Source organism: Oenanthe melanoleuca, chromosome 1, assembly GCF_029582105.1.
Source record: "Oenanthe melanoleuca isolate GR-GAL-2019-014 chromosome 1, OMel1.0, whole genome shotgun sequence".
NCBI classification, from domain to species: Eukaryota; Metazoa; Chordata; class Aves; order Passeriformes; family Muscicapidae; genus Oenanthe; species Oenanthe melanoleuca.
Window position 1 is genome coordinate 17,895,239 of NC_079333.1, and position 13,224 is coordinate 17,908,462.

Below are 13,224 nucleotides of genomic sequence, written 5' to 3' on the forward strand. Positions count from 1 at the left end.
TGTTCAGGGATCTAATTCAGTGTCTGAACCAGAGGCCATAAATGCTCTCTTCACTTCCTTTGCTGTGCTCTGAGTTACACTGACTTTTCATTCATGCTGTTTCTACCAAGCTACATTTTCAGACTGAGCTGCACTCGCCTGGGCCAGTGGGCCATTGGGTATGTGACTGGTGATGGGAACATCCTGCAGACCATACCCCACAACAAGCCCCTGTTCCAGGCTCTGATCGATGGCAGCCGGGAAGGGTTGTAAGTACCAGTCCTCACAGCCACCATGGCCATGAAATCCTGCTTTCCTTGCTCCCTCCATGCTTATATGGGTAGTTAAATCTGTGTATGGTTAGCATTCTTTCAGAGTTTGGGGACCATTCATTTGATTCATTTAAAAACTGCTTGTTTCCAGTTAATTCCATTAACTAGAGTTACTGAAAGTTAACCAAAGTCATATCTCATGGCAAATAAATTCCATGAGAAAATAAAATGAGACAGCTGTTGCATTGATCCCTCCTTCTCCCCACAGCCCCCCAAGAGTCCCAAATGCACTTAAGCTTATTGAACAGTTACTGCTTCCAGTTACTCATGTGTCTAACTGTGGACAATGATTTGAAAGCTATGTAATTGCTTTTTTATATATTGTGCAGCCAGAACATTTTCCACATTCTAATAGTTTACTGAAAAGATTTATAATGATTAGAGAATGTAAGTTTATAGGGAGAAGTAGTACATTTTTGCTAGGTTGGCTGAAGTTACAGACAAATATTTGATGTCAGAATCTTTGCACTGGGATACATGCTTTGCTATACCAAATATGAATATATAATGTAGAAGAAAAAGGAAAGGCAATTGTTCAATCCTAAAAAAAAAAATTGATAAATTTAGTATTTTTTCCAGGCATGATGATTTTATACCTGCAATAAAAACACACTTATATTGGTAATATTCCTCTCTGCCAAAAACTGAGCAAACAAAAACTGAAGCTGAGAATATTTTATGCAGAGTGATGTTTTTGTGCCTTATAACTTTTTCATTATATGACTTAAAAATATATGACCTTTAAGAAACTGTTCCTATAATATAATTTAACATATTATTAATTTCCCACACAATTGAAATGCTCCCATCATTGGTTCCTGCCTAATGTCCAGCCTGCATCAGAAGTTCTCAGTGTTGATTCTTGTCATAATATGCACATATTATGCTATTCAGTTGCACCCAAAAGATAAAATAGATGACTGAGGAAAAATTATTTATTTTAGTTAGTGCCTACTGTAACTTATTCTGCCCCCTTGCAATTTTATAAGTATGATTTAACTGATAAAGCTAAAGAAATGTGCATATTTATACCAGTCTTCTTGTGATGCAGCTATCTGTTCCCAGATGGACGAAGTTATAATCCTGATTTGACAGGATTATGTGAGCCCACACCACATGATCACATCAAAGTCACACAGGTATGTTGGCAGAGTTTTGAGTTACTTTGTAATCTTCATTTCCCATAGTATCTCACCCAGCAGTAATAATAAGCTTTTATTAATGAGTTAATAAGAGTAAAAATATTATTGATAGAAGGACTTAGGTGAGGAACAGGATAATAATCCTTTAAACTGCAGAGTGGATGGTGATGCAGGCAGCTTGTCATGGAATGCTTTGTTTATTGTGAGCCTTTTCCAAGTGAGAAGTTGTTGAAGGTTTTTCTGATATTTATGTAACAGATTTATGTAGCTTGCTAATAACAAAGGGGAATACATAAAATAAAAAAGGAGAATCAAATAATAGTTTCGAATTATAGGAATAATTCGAATTCCTGTATAGGAATGGTACAGTTGGTTGACAAGTCCAGGAGGAAAAGTTCATACATCACAAAAAGTACCAGTTCCTGGGTATCCTGGTATTCTTTCTTCTTTGTCTATAGTGCAACTTCAATGAGAGATGAAGGAAAACGGCAGAAATTATTAAATGCCTAAACAGAGTCACTTTGCAGAGAATTGCAGGGAAAATTAGAATATGTAGTTATGTTTATAGTCTTGTTAAGTGACCATGTGATTAATTGTGCAGATGTTTGGTAGTCAGGTAGTAGGAAGTAGCCACCCCAAGCAAATGCTTGATTAAAAATGGTGCTGAAATTAACACTAGAAGGTTAAGGAATACTGTGTAGAACATTTTTTCTGATGAAAACGTCTGTAAGACTTATTCAAAGCAAGATATCAGACTAGATACAAGCCATGCTGTTCCAGATGGTCTTTTATTTCTTCAGAATAGACTGGATGGCCTGCTGAATATTCTGCACTTCTCAGTGCTCTACATGCATTCCACCTCCAGAAATATTTTAGAAAAGAAGTATTGTTTACTATGTATGGTATTTTCAAAAAAAAAAAAAACATTACAAAGTATATCTCTTTTGTAAGTAAGAGAATTCCTAAAAACAATTACCTGAAGAAAACCTGAATACTTCCATTTCTCTGACTTCCATCTTTTCCCTCCAGTCTTAAGATAATAATGAAAGAGTAATGGAGATTTATCAGGTGTTTGTGATGTGCAGAGCAATGCTCCAGCCCATATCTTCACTTTTTCCCAAAGAAAGGAGAGGCAGCACATGGTCAATGACTACCTTGTTCTCCACAAGCCAAAATATTTTATTTTGAATCCATTGAATGAATCATGCTATTTCTGCAAATGTAGTTGTGAGGACATCATTAGGAATTCTGATGGTAATTCAACAGAGTCTGAATTATGTGAGTCTTCCTTAAATAATATATGGCTGAAGAGGTTTAAAGTTGCCACTCTACCTGCTTAAACTATGAAAAGATGGCATGAAAGTGGCTGCAGGGCTAGATTGCTGCAGAGGGGTTCTTAGAGCTCCACCATAAGCATCTCTAGCAACTGACTGCACCTGCACATACAAACTCTCTTTTGTTTTCTCTTTTTCTTAGCCTCATGTCCCCTCACTTTACTTAACAGTAGCTGCTCATTTTCCTGTGATCTGGATTGTACTTTAGGCTTTTGGTTTTTCAAGGCTAAAAAAGCTTATTTCAATGCAAATGCATTTAACTGGCAGTTCCTCAACAATAACTAATTCTAGAAAACTTTTCTGGACTTCTGGAGTTTGTCTATTATTTATTCCTTCTAATTGTGGTGATCTACCTTCCAGTCAGTCTTGTAAGGATGCAAAGGACTGAATAAAATCTTTGAAAGACTGTTGCCAAGTTATCCTGCAGGATGTTCTTGCCATACTTCCTTTACAAGAATTGTGTACTTTAACATACTGCTATACAACATCCTTGCTGTAGGTAAAATGCCCTCTTGCTTGTCAGTTTTCAATCCAATAATCTCCTTAGTCCTAAACTCATATATATAAATGAAAATCCCAGTTTTGTTCCCATTCATCACTTAATTTTTTACTTGGAACCATGAGTTAATTTTCTTCCTTTTAGCTGCAACCAAAGAAAAGCAGGATGTGTGCCTTACTTAGCAGTTATGTGTGACAAGTCTGTACAAAATCTGATAGGCACAGATGTTTTAAGCAGTTTTTGGCATGAATTGTAGTATATCACAGAAGAAGAAGAAGCAAAAATATAAGCTGTTTCAGTAACCTTAGTGTGGCTTTTAGGTAGATCAGTAGTAAGAGTTTCCTTGATTAATAAGTAAAGCAGGAGAAATATATTCTTTGTGAACAAATCCCTGGAAAGAAATAATCACTTGACTTTCTTTTGTTACAGGAGCAGTATGAATTGTACTGTGAAATGGGTTCCACTTTTCAGCTGTGTAAAATCTGTGCAGAGAATGACAAGGATGTGAAGATAGAGCCTTGTGGACACCTTATGTGCACTTCTTGTCTTACAGCATGGCAGGTACTGTCATAGTTTAGTTGGATTTCTCTGTTGCATTCCTATTTACAATGGGGGTCTATGTTTACTTTTCCATGTGTATGGATGTATATATTTAAAATTATAAACGTCCTCATTTTTCAAACCAGAAATCTGTGAAAAAGAAAGCTCCAGGAGTTTGCAATCTGGACTTGTAGTCTTGCCAAGGCCATTTGCTGGCTGCTGCTGAGTGGAAGCTATTTCCTGAGTGCAGTGCCTACTCAGACAATACAAGCTGGGTACTTGGTGCCAATTCACTCAGGTCACTTCATGATGTATTTAAAAGGCACAAAGAGACATGTAGCTGCTGGGAATGGGTAACTGACTAGACAGCATGTTATAAGGAGAAGGTCTTTGGTGAGAGAAGGATTGACACAGTAGTAGAGGTCATGAATTGATCTGTGGAAAATTAAGCTTTTAGGATACCTGTGTTTCACATTAGTAACATGCAAAGCACTGAAACACCTAGATGGCTTTAGATGGTTGTTGGACTAAGAGATTGAATGAGGGGAAACTCCCTTCTCTCAAAGTTATTTATGGAACATCCAGATAAACCCAGAGACTTCCTGGTGTGTTTTGTCCATCTTCATCATGGATTCACCAGTCTGTTGGAAAAAGGAGAACAGGTACCTCTAATTCAGGGCAATTGACCTAAAAAGTAGAGTCTAAAGCTGAGGTTATTCCCCTTGACAATTGTGCACCATCCCTGTCCCTCCTTTCATATCTATATTTTATAAGGAGAACTAAGGTTCATCCAGTTCTCAGAGAGGACTTAGTTCCACATTTAATAATCAGTCTTTGGTTACAAAGGTAGTGAGAAGAGTAAAAAGAATCCTTGAGTCTAGTCCATTTTGGAGCTGTTTTTAAATGAGTTCACCTCCATCAGTGTGTTTTCACTCTTACATTTGTGGCATGTCTTCAAGTACTGTAATTTTCCTTTTCTAATTAGGACATTTCCTACCTAATTGAGAAGGCCTCAGTGGCAAACCAACATGATGTATCAGAAGTATCATTTGAGTTTTTCTTCCATTAGCAATAAAGGTTTTTTGAAAAAGAAGTACTCTCAGTTTCCAATTTTGTATTCTTTGTGAAATTTGAGTTTGATGTTCCAAACACAAATCTTTCAAATTGGCCATAGATCAGAAATTCTGAGGAAATTCCATTTGAGGCATACCCACAAAAGGATATTTATTTCACTACTAAGCAGCTGCTGAGCTGGAACAATGTTTCTCATTTCAGGAGTACCCTTTCACTGTTCTTTCAAGTTTCATTCTGAATGACAGACATAGAGCTCTGACCATATAAATCATTAACTTAAAAAATTCTGAAAAATTCTGGGGAGTCTGTAGTTTTGTTGGATTTGTTTGCTTGGTCATTTTTTTTTTTTTTTAGGCTCAGCTGACAGGGCTAAGCAGAAGGACTGAAATCTTTGTACTTCTGATTGTCAGGTGTCCCATGGTGTGGCAGGAGCATGTTGCTGCCAGTGATGTGCTCTCCTCCTGGAAATTTGGGTGCTTGGCTGTGGGACAGGGGTTCAGGCAGACAGTGACAAAGCATTTTAGACATTTTTGAATGCACCAGGTTTCATCAGAACACAGCTACCAGCTGTAATTGGTCAGGTACATTTCAGACTTCATTACAAATTTAACTTTTGTATAATTAGTGAGGCAATGAAGAAGTATTACACTGCAACAGCATCAGCTGCTGTGAGCTTCTGGTGGGTTGTTTAATTGGCAGCATAATGGCTCGTTAGGCATGCCTCAAGAGAGCCAATACAGATGTTTTCAGTAAGCAGAAAAAAATTGAGTAAGCAGCATCAGGTCTGCATAGAATACTAAGGATGATTGAGCTGTTCCCCTTTATGGGGCTCAGTCTCTCAAATAAGACTTGGTTTACTTGTTTCCTTTTTGTATTGTGCAACAGGAGTAAAATGTCATTTTATACCACAGAAATCTGTTGTATGAAAAGTACATGTTTTCTAAAAGCATATGGGCATATAGGCTGTGTTGTAAGGTTCATAATGTTCTAAATGACCTTTCTGAGGGCATGAACAAGTGTGTATATTAATATAGACATCTCAGATATATATTCATACTGTTGAATATGTCTGCTGGTGTGTTTCTTTACTAAGGCTTTTTAAAATAAAACTGCTAGTGCAGAAGCCAAGTACAAAAAAGCCTTGAGAACTAAAAGCTCTGTGCCTCATTAATATTTTTTTTTTAAAAAAGGAAGCTGTAAGGAGTTGTAAAGAGTGGGGAGGACTTCTGTTCACTTGACCATGGCTACTTCAGTAGGACCATATAATTAGTTGTTTTCTGGGATAGTAAAGTTAACTAGTTTTACTTATGGTGTTGAAAGTAGAGTAGATGTGTCTTTCCACACAGAATAAGAATCCAGTACTAATCCTGCAAATGATGTCAGGAGATAAATTCTTTATGCTTGTCTGGCCTTGTGATACAGCTCATCCAAAAAATGCAAAATCATCTGTCAGTTTAGTAAGATGGGCAAGTGTCAAGATAAAATTGCTAGAAAAAAGTTGAAGTTATTTTTGCATCTGAGAAATCAAAAACCTATGCTTGGTTGGTTATATTTCAGTATAAGTAGGTAGTTTAGAATTCATTTTGATGTTCATATCTCTTTGACTGTCTACCTGACTGCAAATAAAACACAATGTGATTTCTGATTTCACTTTGAATTAAGTTGAACTCTCAAAGCTTCATGGTTCTTCTGGCTGTGAGTTTGTTTGTGGTTTTATTTGTTTGATGGTAGGCTTTATTTTTTGGGTTTTTTTTCAATAATTCAAATCTAGGGTGTGATTCTTGATGGAAATATTTCTATAAGTGCTTGAAAGACTTCTCTGATTTTTGTTCCTTAGTAGTTGTGAATCTCAAGGCTTTTTGTTTATTTCTGATGAGAAAAAATACATTTCTGAAATAAGAAAACAGAATTGAATATAGCTGCTTGAAAATCATTGAACACATATGACTTTAAAATTCAAGTAGTCTTGTCTCTGATAATATGTGAAAATAATTCCTTGTCATATATAATGTATTGAAAATGCAGTTAAGTCCTGATTTTTTAATGTAAATATGAAGAAAGCTGTTTGTAGGTTTAGGTGTTCTGAATAGTAATTCTGCTAGTAATGCTGCAGCTGTGATGGACTGAATATGTTTTTCCATGGAGAGCTGCTTGCCATAAAGCTTGCCTGCGTTTTCTAATGTCAAATAAAAAGAAATACTTTATGGTTAATATAAAAGGTATATAATAAAATGCATTATCTCTGTCTACACACCTTTCTCTTGAAGAAATAGCAAAATTGTAAGCCTGAAAGGAAACATGTTGCTTCCTGACCTGTAATATTAAGACTGTTTTAGTGCTTTGTAGAGATAATAGCTGTATTTTGATTAGCAATTTTTAAGTGAAGCTTAATCTATTAAAGAGAGACAGCTTTAAATGTGCAGTTATTTTAAGATTTACTGTAGTTAAATATTTGCTAATCTGTTTCCTTTTTAATCCAGTCCTTCTTTACAACCTTTTAGGGACCAGTTGAGGATGTTTCTGTGTGAAAGGTATAAGTCCTACATATAAAATTATTGCTGGCTTTAATTTTTTAAAAATTTGTCTGCTTTTTTTGTCTTGCTGCAGGAATCAGATGGCCAAGGCTGCCCCTTCTGCCGCTGTGAAATCAAAGGAACAGAACCAATCATTGTGGATCCCTTTGATCCCAGGGATGAGAACTCCAGGTGCTGCAGTATTATGGATAGCTTTAGTATGCCCATGTTGGACTTGGATGATGATGATGATAGAGAAGAGTCTCTGATGATGAATCGTTTGGCCTCAGTCAGAAAGGTAACTTTTCATACCCTGCAGCTAAACAAAACTGCCTGTAACTTTAAACAGTGAGAAGCACTTCATGCTTTAGCTCACTGCATCTCACTGAACAGTTGTTGGGTTGGAAAAACAAAATGTATCATTGCAAATGCTTTAAAACAGAAGTTGAATTGGAGAAAAAAAAATATTCTAGATTCTCAGCTGATGTGCACTGAGATAATTTAGTTTATAATGGGCCAAGCAGGAGTTTGCACCAGCTGAAACTCTTATCCAAACTGTGCTGTATGGACATTTCCCTGAGCTTTTATTTGTAAAAAATAAAAAAAAAAAATCCTATATGCATTTGTTTTCTGCACATGCATAGAATGTTTTAAGATTAAAGTTGAGTTTCTAAATAGTTTTTAATATTATTACTTTTTAAAGTGACTTGATGCCTAATTCATACTGCACACAAATAGCTTTTAGTCATGGTGTGAGTTGTGAGTTGTCTATGATTTTTTTTTTCTGTAATTTTCAGTATTAGGTGCTCTTAGCAGGAAAAGTTTTTTTGAGATTATCCATAGGGACTTTGTGGTTTGGGATGTTTTTCATCCTGGAAGTGCTCTACTTTAAATTCTGAGGACTTTGTTGAAGGAGATTTTATTACTGATAAATAAGCGCTATCATTGGCAAAAGTTTATTTTATGGTGATATGTTTTTACTACTGTATTTTAGCCTGGAATAGATACTGTCAGAGGCCATGCAACTCTGATTTTGACAGAGCATTTACTAGATTTTACCTTATACTAAGGTCATCTAGATTGAGTTGTTGCTTTGGAATTAATTTTCTAACATCTTACTTTTCCATTTCCTTATCATTATGTTTGTTTAAAAAAAAAAAGCATTCTTCACCCTCATATGATCTGAGAGTATCTGTCAGTTAATATACATGCTTCTGATATCCCTCCTAACCTCTTAAGGCTTATGAATCATTCTTGTGCTGTGTATGTAATACAACATGCTCTACCCTTGGGAACAGTTTATCCTTCCTGCCTGGACTTAAATTGCAGTCTGCAGGCTGACCTCTGTGAGATAGCCTTGAATTGATGGGCTTTTATAACACTATCACTTCCATGATAAGGCAGGAATGCATTATGCTTTATCAAAAGAAGGAACAATAGGTTTACTATAAGAAGTCTTCTTTTAGGTACCCACCAAGTGCTTGAGTGCTCTGGTGCCTTGCTATTTTTGTTTCATTGATTTCATTGTTCAGTGGAAGAAATCTTCACTCTGCCAGCCTCTTGAAGTCTGTTTGAAATTGTTGAATTATTGTGTCATTTGGTGATTTTTTAACAGCTGTTTTCTTAAAATTGTTACCAATTGATTGTCAGTGATGGTGTTAACCATACCACCTGTGTGTAAATATGGCATTGTTTATATATACTTTTATTAGCAATATCTTCATCAGACTTGCTTATTTATTTTACCATTATTTATTTTTCCTGCTAATCAGTGTATCTTTGAAGCCTGCTAAAAAAAAAAAATATTTTCCTCTGTGACATTATGTAGCTTTTTCTTTATTCTTTGTGAAATTTTCTTTTGTTTGCCATTAATGCTGTTCATATGAACATGGTGCTACATAATGACTCTGTTGTAATAACATAATTTGTTGAAATGATGGGAGTTAGGTGGCAAAGATGATAATTTAGCTCTTCTAGTAACTTTGTAATCTCAGTGAACAAATTTTTCAATTCTTACTTTATTGTATGGGCTGTGGTGAGCTTTCTCAACATAAATCTTTTAATCCTTGAAACTCAAATGGATTGTATTTGTGTCAAATCACCTGGCTGACCAGTCTGAGAAAAATCTGGCTAGTAGTGAGCTGGGCTGTGAAACTCATTAGGAGAGTTTCAGGGACATGAAGTTCTGATGGAAGTGACTGTAGGTCTTCACAATGTTTTGTGGAAATAACCAGGTATCAGAAAAATACCAGTTCTGCAGTTTATCATTCTTACCCCTGAAATGTACTCAGAAACTCTTAGGAGGTGTCTGAATTAAGTCTCTGAAAGACCTCAGAGACCTTGAAATTGCTTTAAGGAAAAGAATAATCATGGAGCCCCTTAATCATCCTTTAAAGGAATTAGTAAGTGGCTACACATAAAGAAAAATGAATAATTCTTGCTAGGTGTTGTGTATGAGTCAGCAGCAGCAGCAGATCAACTCTAAAACTCTAACAGAAGCTTTGGAGAAATCCACTGCTGTTAGGCTGTTTATCTGCCTCATCAATCAGCTTGGTTTTGTTTTTTTTTTGTATTTCCAAATTGTCTTCAGATATTTCTTAAAGAAAGAAAGGGAAGAGTGGTGCCAAAAGCCTCTGTTAATTGTTTCCTCGCCAAGAAATTTCCAGTCCTGTGTTGTCAGATTAGCTAATGTAGTTATTGCCCAAAATGTTATTCTCAACTTTTGTTCTAGCAAAGCACATTATGAAATGCACATAAAAAAAGTGAAGACTACAGGTAAATATTGCAAATAGCTTTTTTTAATTTTTTTTTTTTAATTTTTAAAGATGGCATTTGAGTCTCTAGTAAAGTATGTTAGGTTTTCTATCATATAATATTTAATTGCTCAATGTCTCTTTACCTTAGTACAAGACATAATTTGATACACTTCTTTTAAAAAGAAAGAAAGAAAATAAGGGAAATGGATAGGCCAGGAGTTCTTGCTAAGATCAAATAATTTTGAATTCATAAGTGCTTAAGGTAGTTGTTTGATCCAAATAATATCCCATGAAAATATAGAGGAAGGCTCTACCAGTATAGGAGACTGAGGTTTTCAGTACCTTGAAGTGAATTAAATGTGTCTATTTTTGCCTAATTTGCCTAAATTTGCCTGAATTTGCCTAAAAGTAGATGAAGTTACCCCATCTGGGGTGTTACTGTCTTCCCTGAAATTAATTTCCTAGATATCTGAATGTGCAAAACCCTGACTGAATGGTTCACACTGTACTTTAGAACAGTGATAGGAAATTGTCAAGGCTGAAGCACAGTTTGCCATGACTAGGCTTCTTCCTGCAGGTGAGTTAGGTCAAATTTGGTAACTCACAACAAAAGACCTTGGCTCTCAAAATATGGGAGGAGGCTTTTTAAATTCATTTCCATATTATTAAGCTGACTTTTTTCTGGTAATGGAAGAAGGCATGTGTTACATAGGAAGAATGTTTTTCATTTCATTATATGAAATATAAAAATGTGTAAGATAAGTCTTGAAAGACACCTTCATGTATTCTCTTTGACAGTACCTGAACTCATATAAAGATATCACTTCCTATGTAATGATACACCTGGATGATGGGAATGTTTTAAGATCATGTCCCTCAACAGAAGATGCTTACTTAACTGATTACTTACTAGTATTTGAAGGGTATAAATGCTGGGAGGCAGTGTGCCTCTCCTAATTACTGATTCCCTTGGCAGTGTGCTGCTGGCTCTCACAGACCTAACTCCCTCTCCCTCCTTCACATGAATTTTCTTGGGTCAGCAAAGATAAAGGGAATAAATCTGTCTTTTAAAAAACATGATTACAATCATCAGTGTTAAGTGATGTAAATTTATATCCTCATATAAGTTTTTAAGCCTAGGTAATACAGCTCTGCCTAGGTCACAGCATATCTTAACAAGAAATAACAAATGTGTGAGTTCCTCTTACCTAATTATAAATGAAGAAACTTCAGAGAACTACTTCTGGTGTAGGTCTGCTTGGACCCTCTTAGATGTCTCATGCAGTTTGAATTTGCTCCAAGGACATTAACAGGCAGGACAGTATTCCCCAGTGAGTCAATCATTAGGATTTATGTTGAGTATGTTTTTCATATGTGCCTATAAGAGTATCTGAAAACTCTGATTCAGGTAATATTAGTAAATAATAATATCAGTAATTATCTGACTATATGGCTATCAGTATTTCCCTCAGAAAAAACCTTGGCAAGATATTGTAATCAGTGTGGGAAGCATGCTTTTTTCTTGAATTCACAACTGCTAGGAGCAAACTGATACCAGAATATCCCAGTAGCAAATACATCTGATGGAATAACACAAGTGTGGTCCCTTCTGCAAAGAAAGCCACAGCTGCTTTTCCCTTGGCAGCAGCCACGCCAGCCAGATGAAGTCCATGTTGTTACAAAGGAGTCTGTGTTCTTCTCCTTAATTACATCTTTATTGCACAGGTCTCTGTGTGGTGCAGCAGAGCCCCTTTATCCACTGAAGGTCTGTCTTCTGTCACTGCCAGTTCATCTGAGTCAGTTTGTGTCTTAATCACTTGCTTGTTGTAGCTTTTTGTCGCTGTTCTCTCTCATTGCACATTTTTACCTGTGTATAGAAAACACACAGAAATCTCCCATAGGTGACAAACACAGAAATTTCAGGAGAGTGTGCCAAAAAGAGTAGATGTTAGTACATCTTTAATGCCTTGGTATCCACATGAGATGCAGCTGTCTTGTTGGCCTTGCTGTCAACACTCATCAGGTTGATGCAGCTGGACAGGTTGGATGGGGGTGGACTGAAAAATACAGGATTTTCATAATGGGAATATGATGGAAATCTGATGCTGAATGCTGAGGAAAACCTGTTTGTTGCTGGGGAATAATATTTGGTTTTGTTTTATTTTTAGTATCAGTGGATCCAAAAAGGAATTATTAGTTTGTCCCAGCAAAGTTTTTGCTCTTCAGCACCAAGTGATGATACGGATTAAGCTTCCTTGTAGGGAAGGAAAAGATGCTTTTGCTTGCAGCTATTTAACTTTTCAATATATTGTGCCTGATAAGTTACTCTTTAACTTGTTGGCTGTAATCAAATCCATGTTTGAAATCTCTGGGATCACAGCATATTGTGTTAGCACTGTGGCTATAGTATAGCATAGTAGTCCAGGGGACCGAAAAAATTCTTTGCTATTTTGAAACAAGACATATCAAGGCATAGATGTAAGCCTAAATTCAAGTCCTCTCACACAGTTACTACTTCAAAAATTTCCTATATTGTTTTGTTAGTTGCAGTTTACTGTCCATGAAATGTGACAGAGGTAGCCAAATGCCAAGCATATATAGAGCTAGAAGTTTATCACATAAATAAATTGCTTGCTTCATTGGATTTAAAAGCATGTCAGGGTTTAAGAATCATAAACTTTTAAAGGAATAGGTTTTAAATGTGAATATTGTATGATTTTTGTCTCTGCAAAAGCTAGACAGCTTTATTGTCTTTTTTCTTTGAGAAAAGAAGTCTGACATGGATGGAACCAGTGAGCACACAGAGGGAAGAGGGCATCATTTTGCCTAATGATTCTTTAGAGCAGAACTGTGTAAGAGAAGTTTGCCAGATAGAAACAGGGATGAATATTCTTTAAATGATATCACTGCAGTCCTGTTCACTTAGCTGGGATTTGTACAGCTCCATGCAGTCTCCCATTTGAGAGTCTCAGGTTGCTCTCTCAGGAAATTGTGTTAATTAGTTTGATGATGCTACAATTAGAGCATCTGAAATTCCAAACAAATGTTTCCTGCC

General features: G+C 36.0%; 1 protein-coding gene across 4 annotated transcripts in view; it reads left to right on the forward strand.

Moving 5' to 3' along the window:
- The window catches only part of CBLB (Cbl proto-oncogene B), a 124,871-nt gene that overhangs the window by 81,444 nt on the left and 30,203 nt on the right, over positions 1–13,224 (forward strand). For all 4 annotated transcript variants that reach the window (XM_056492976.1, XM_056492984.1, XM_056492991.1 and 1 more), the window contains exons 7-10: positions 111–248; positions 1,363–1,450; positions 3,716–3,847; positions 7,508–7,711. In XM_056492976.1, the coding sequence (XP_056348951.1) occupies positions 111–248; positions 1,363–1,450; positions 3,716–3,847; positions 7,508–7,711 (562 nt within the window). The remainder of the gene's footprint in view (positions 1–110; positions 249–1,362; positions 1,451–3,715; positions 3,848–7,507; positions 7,712–13,224) is intronic.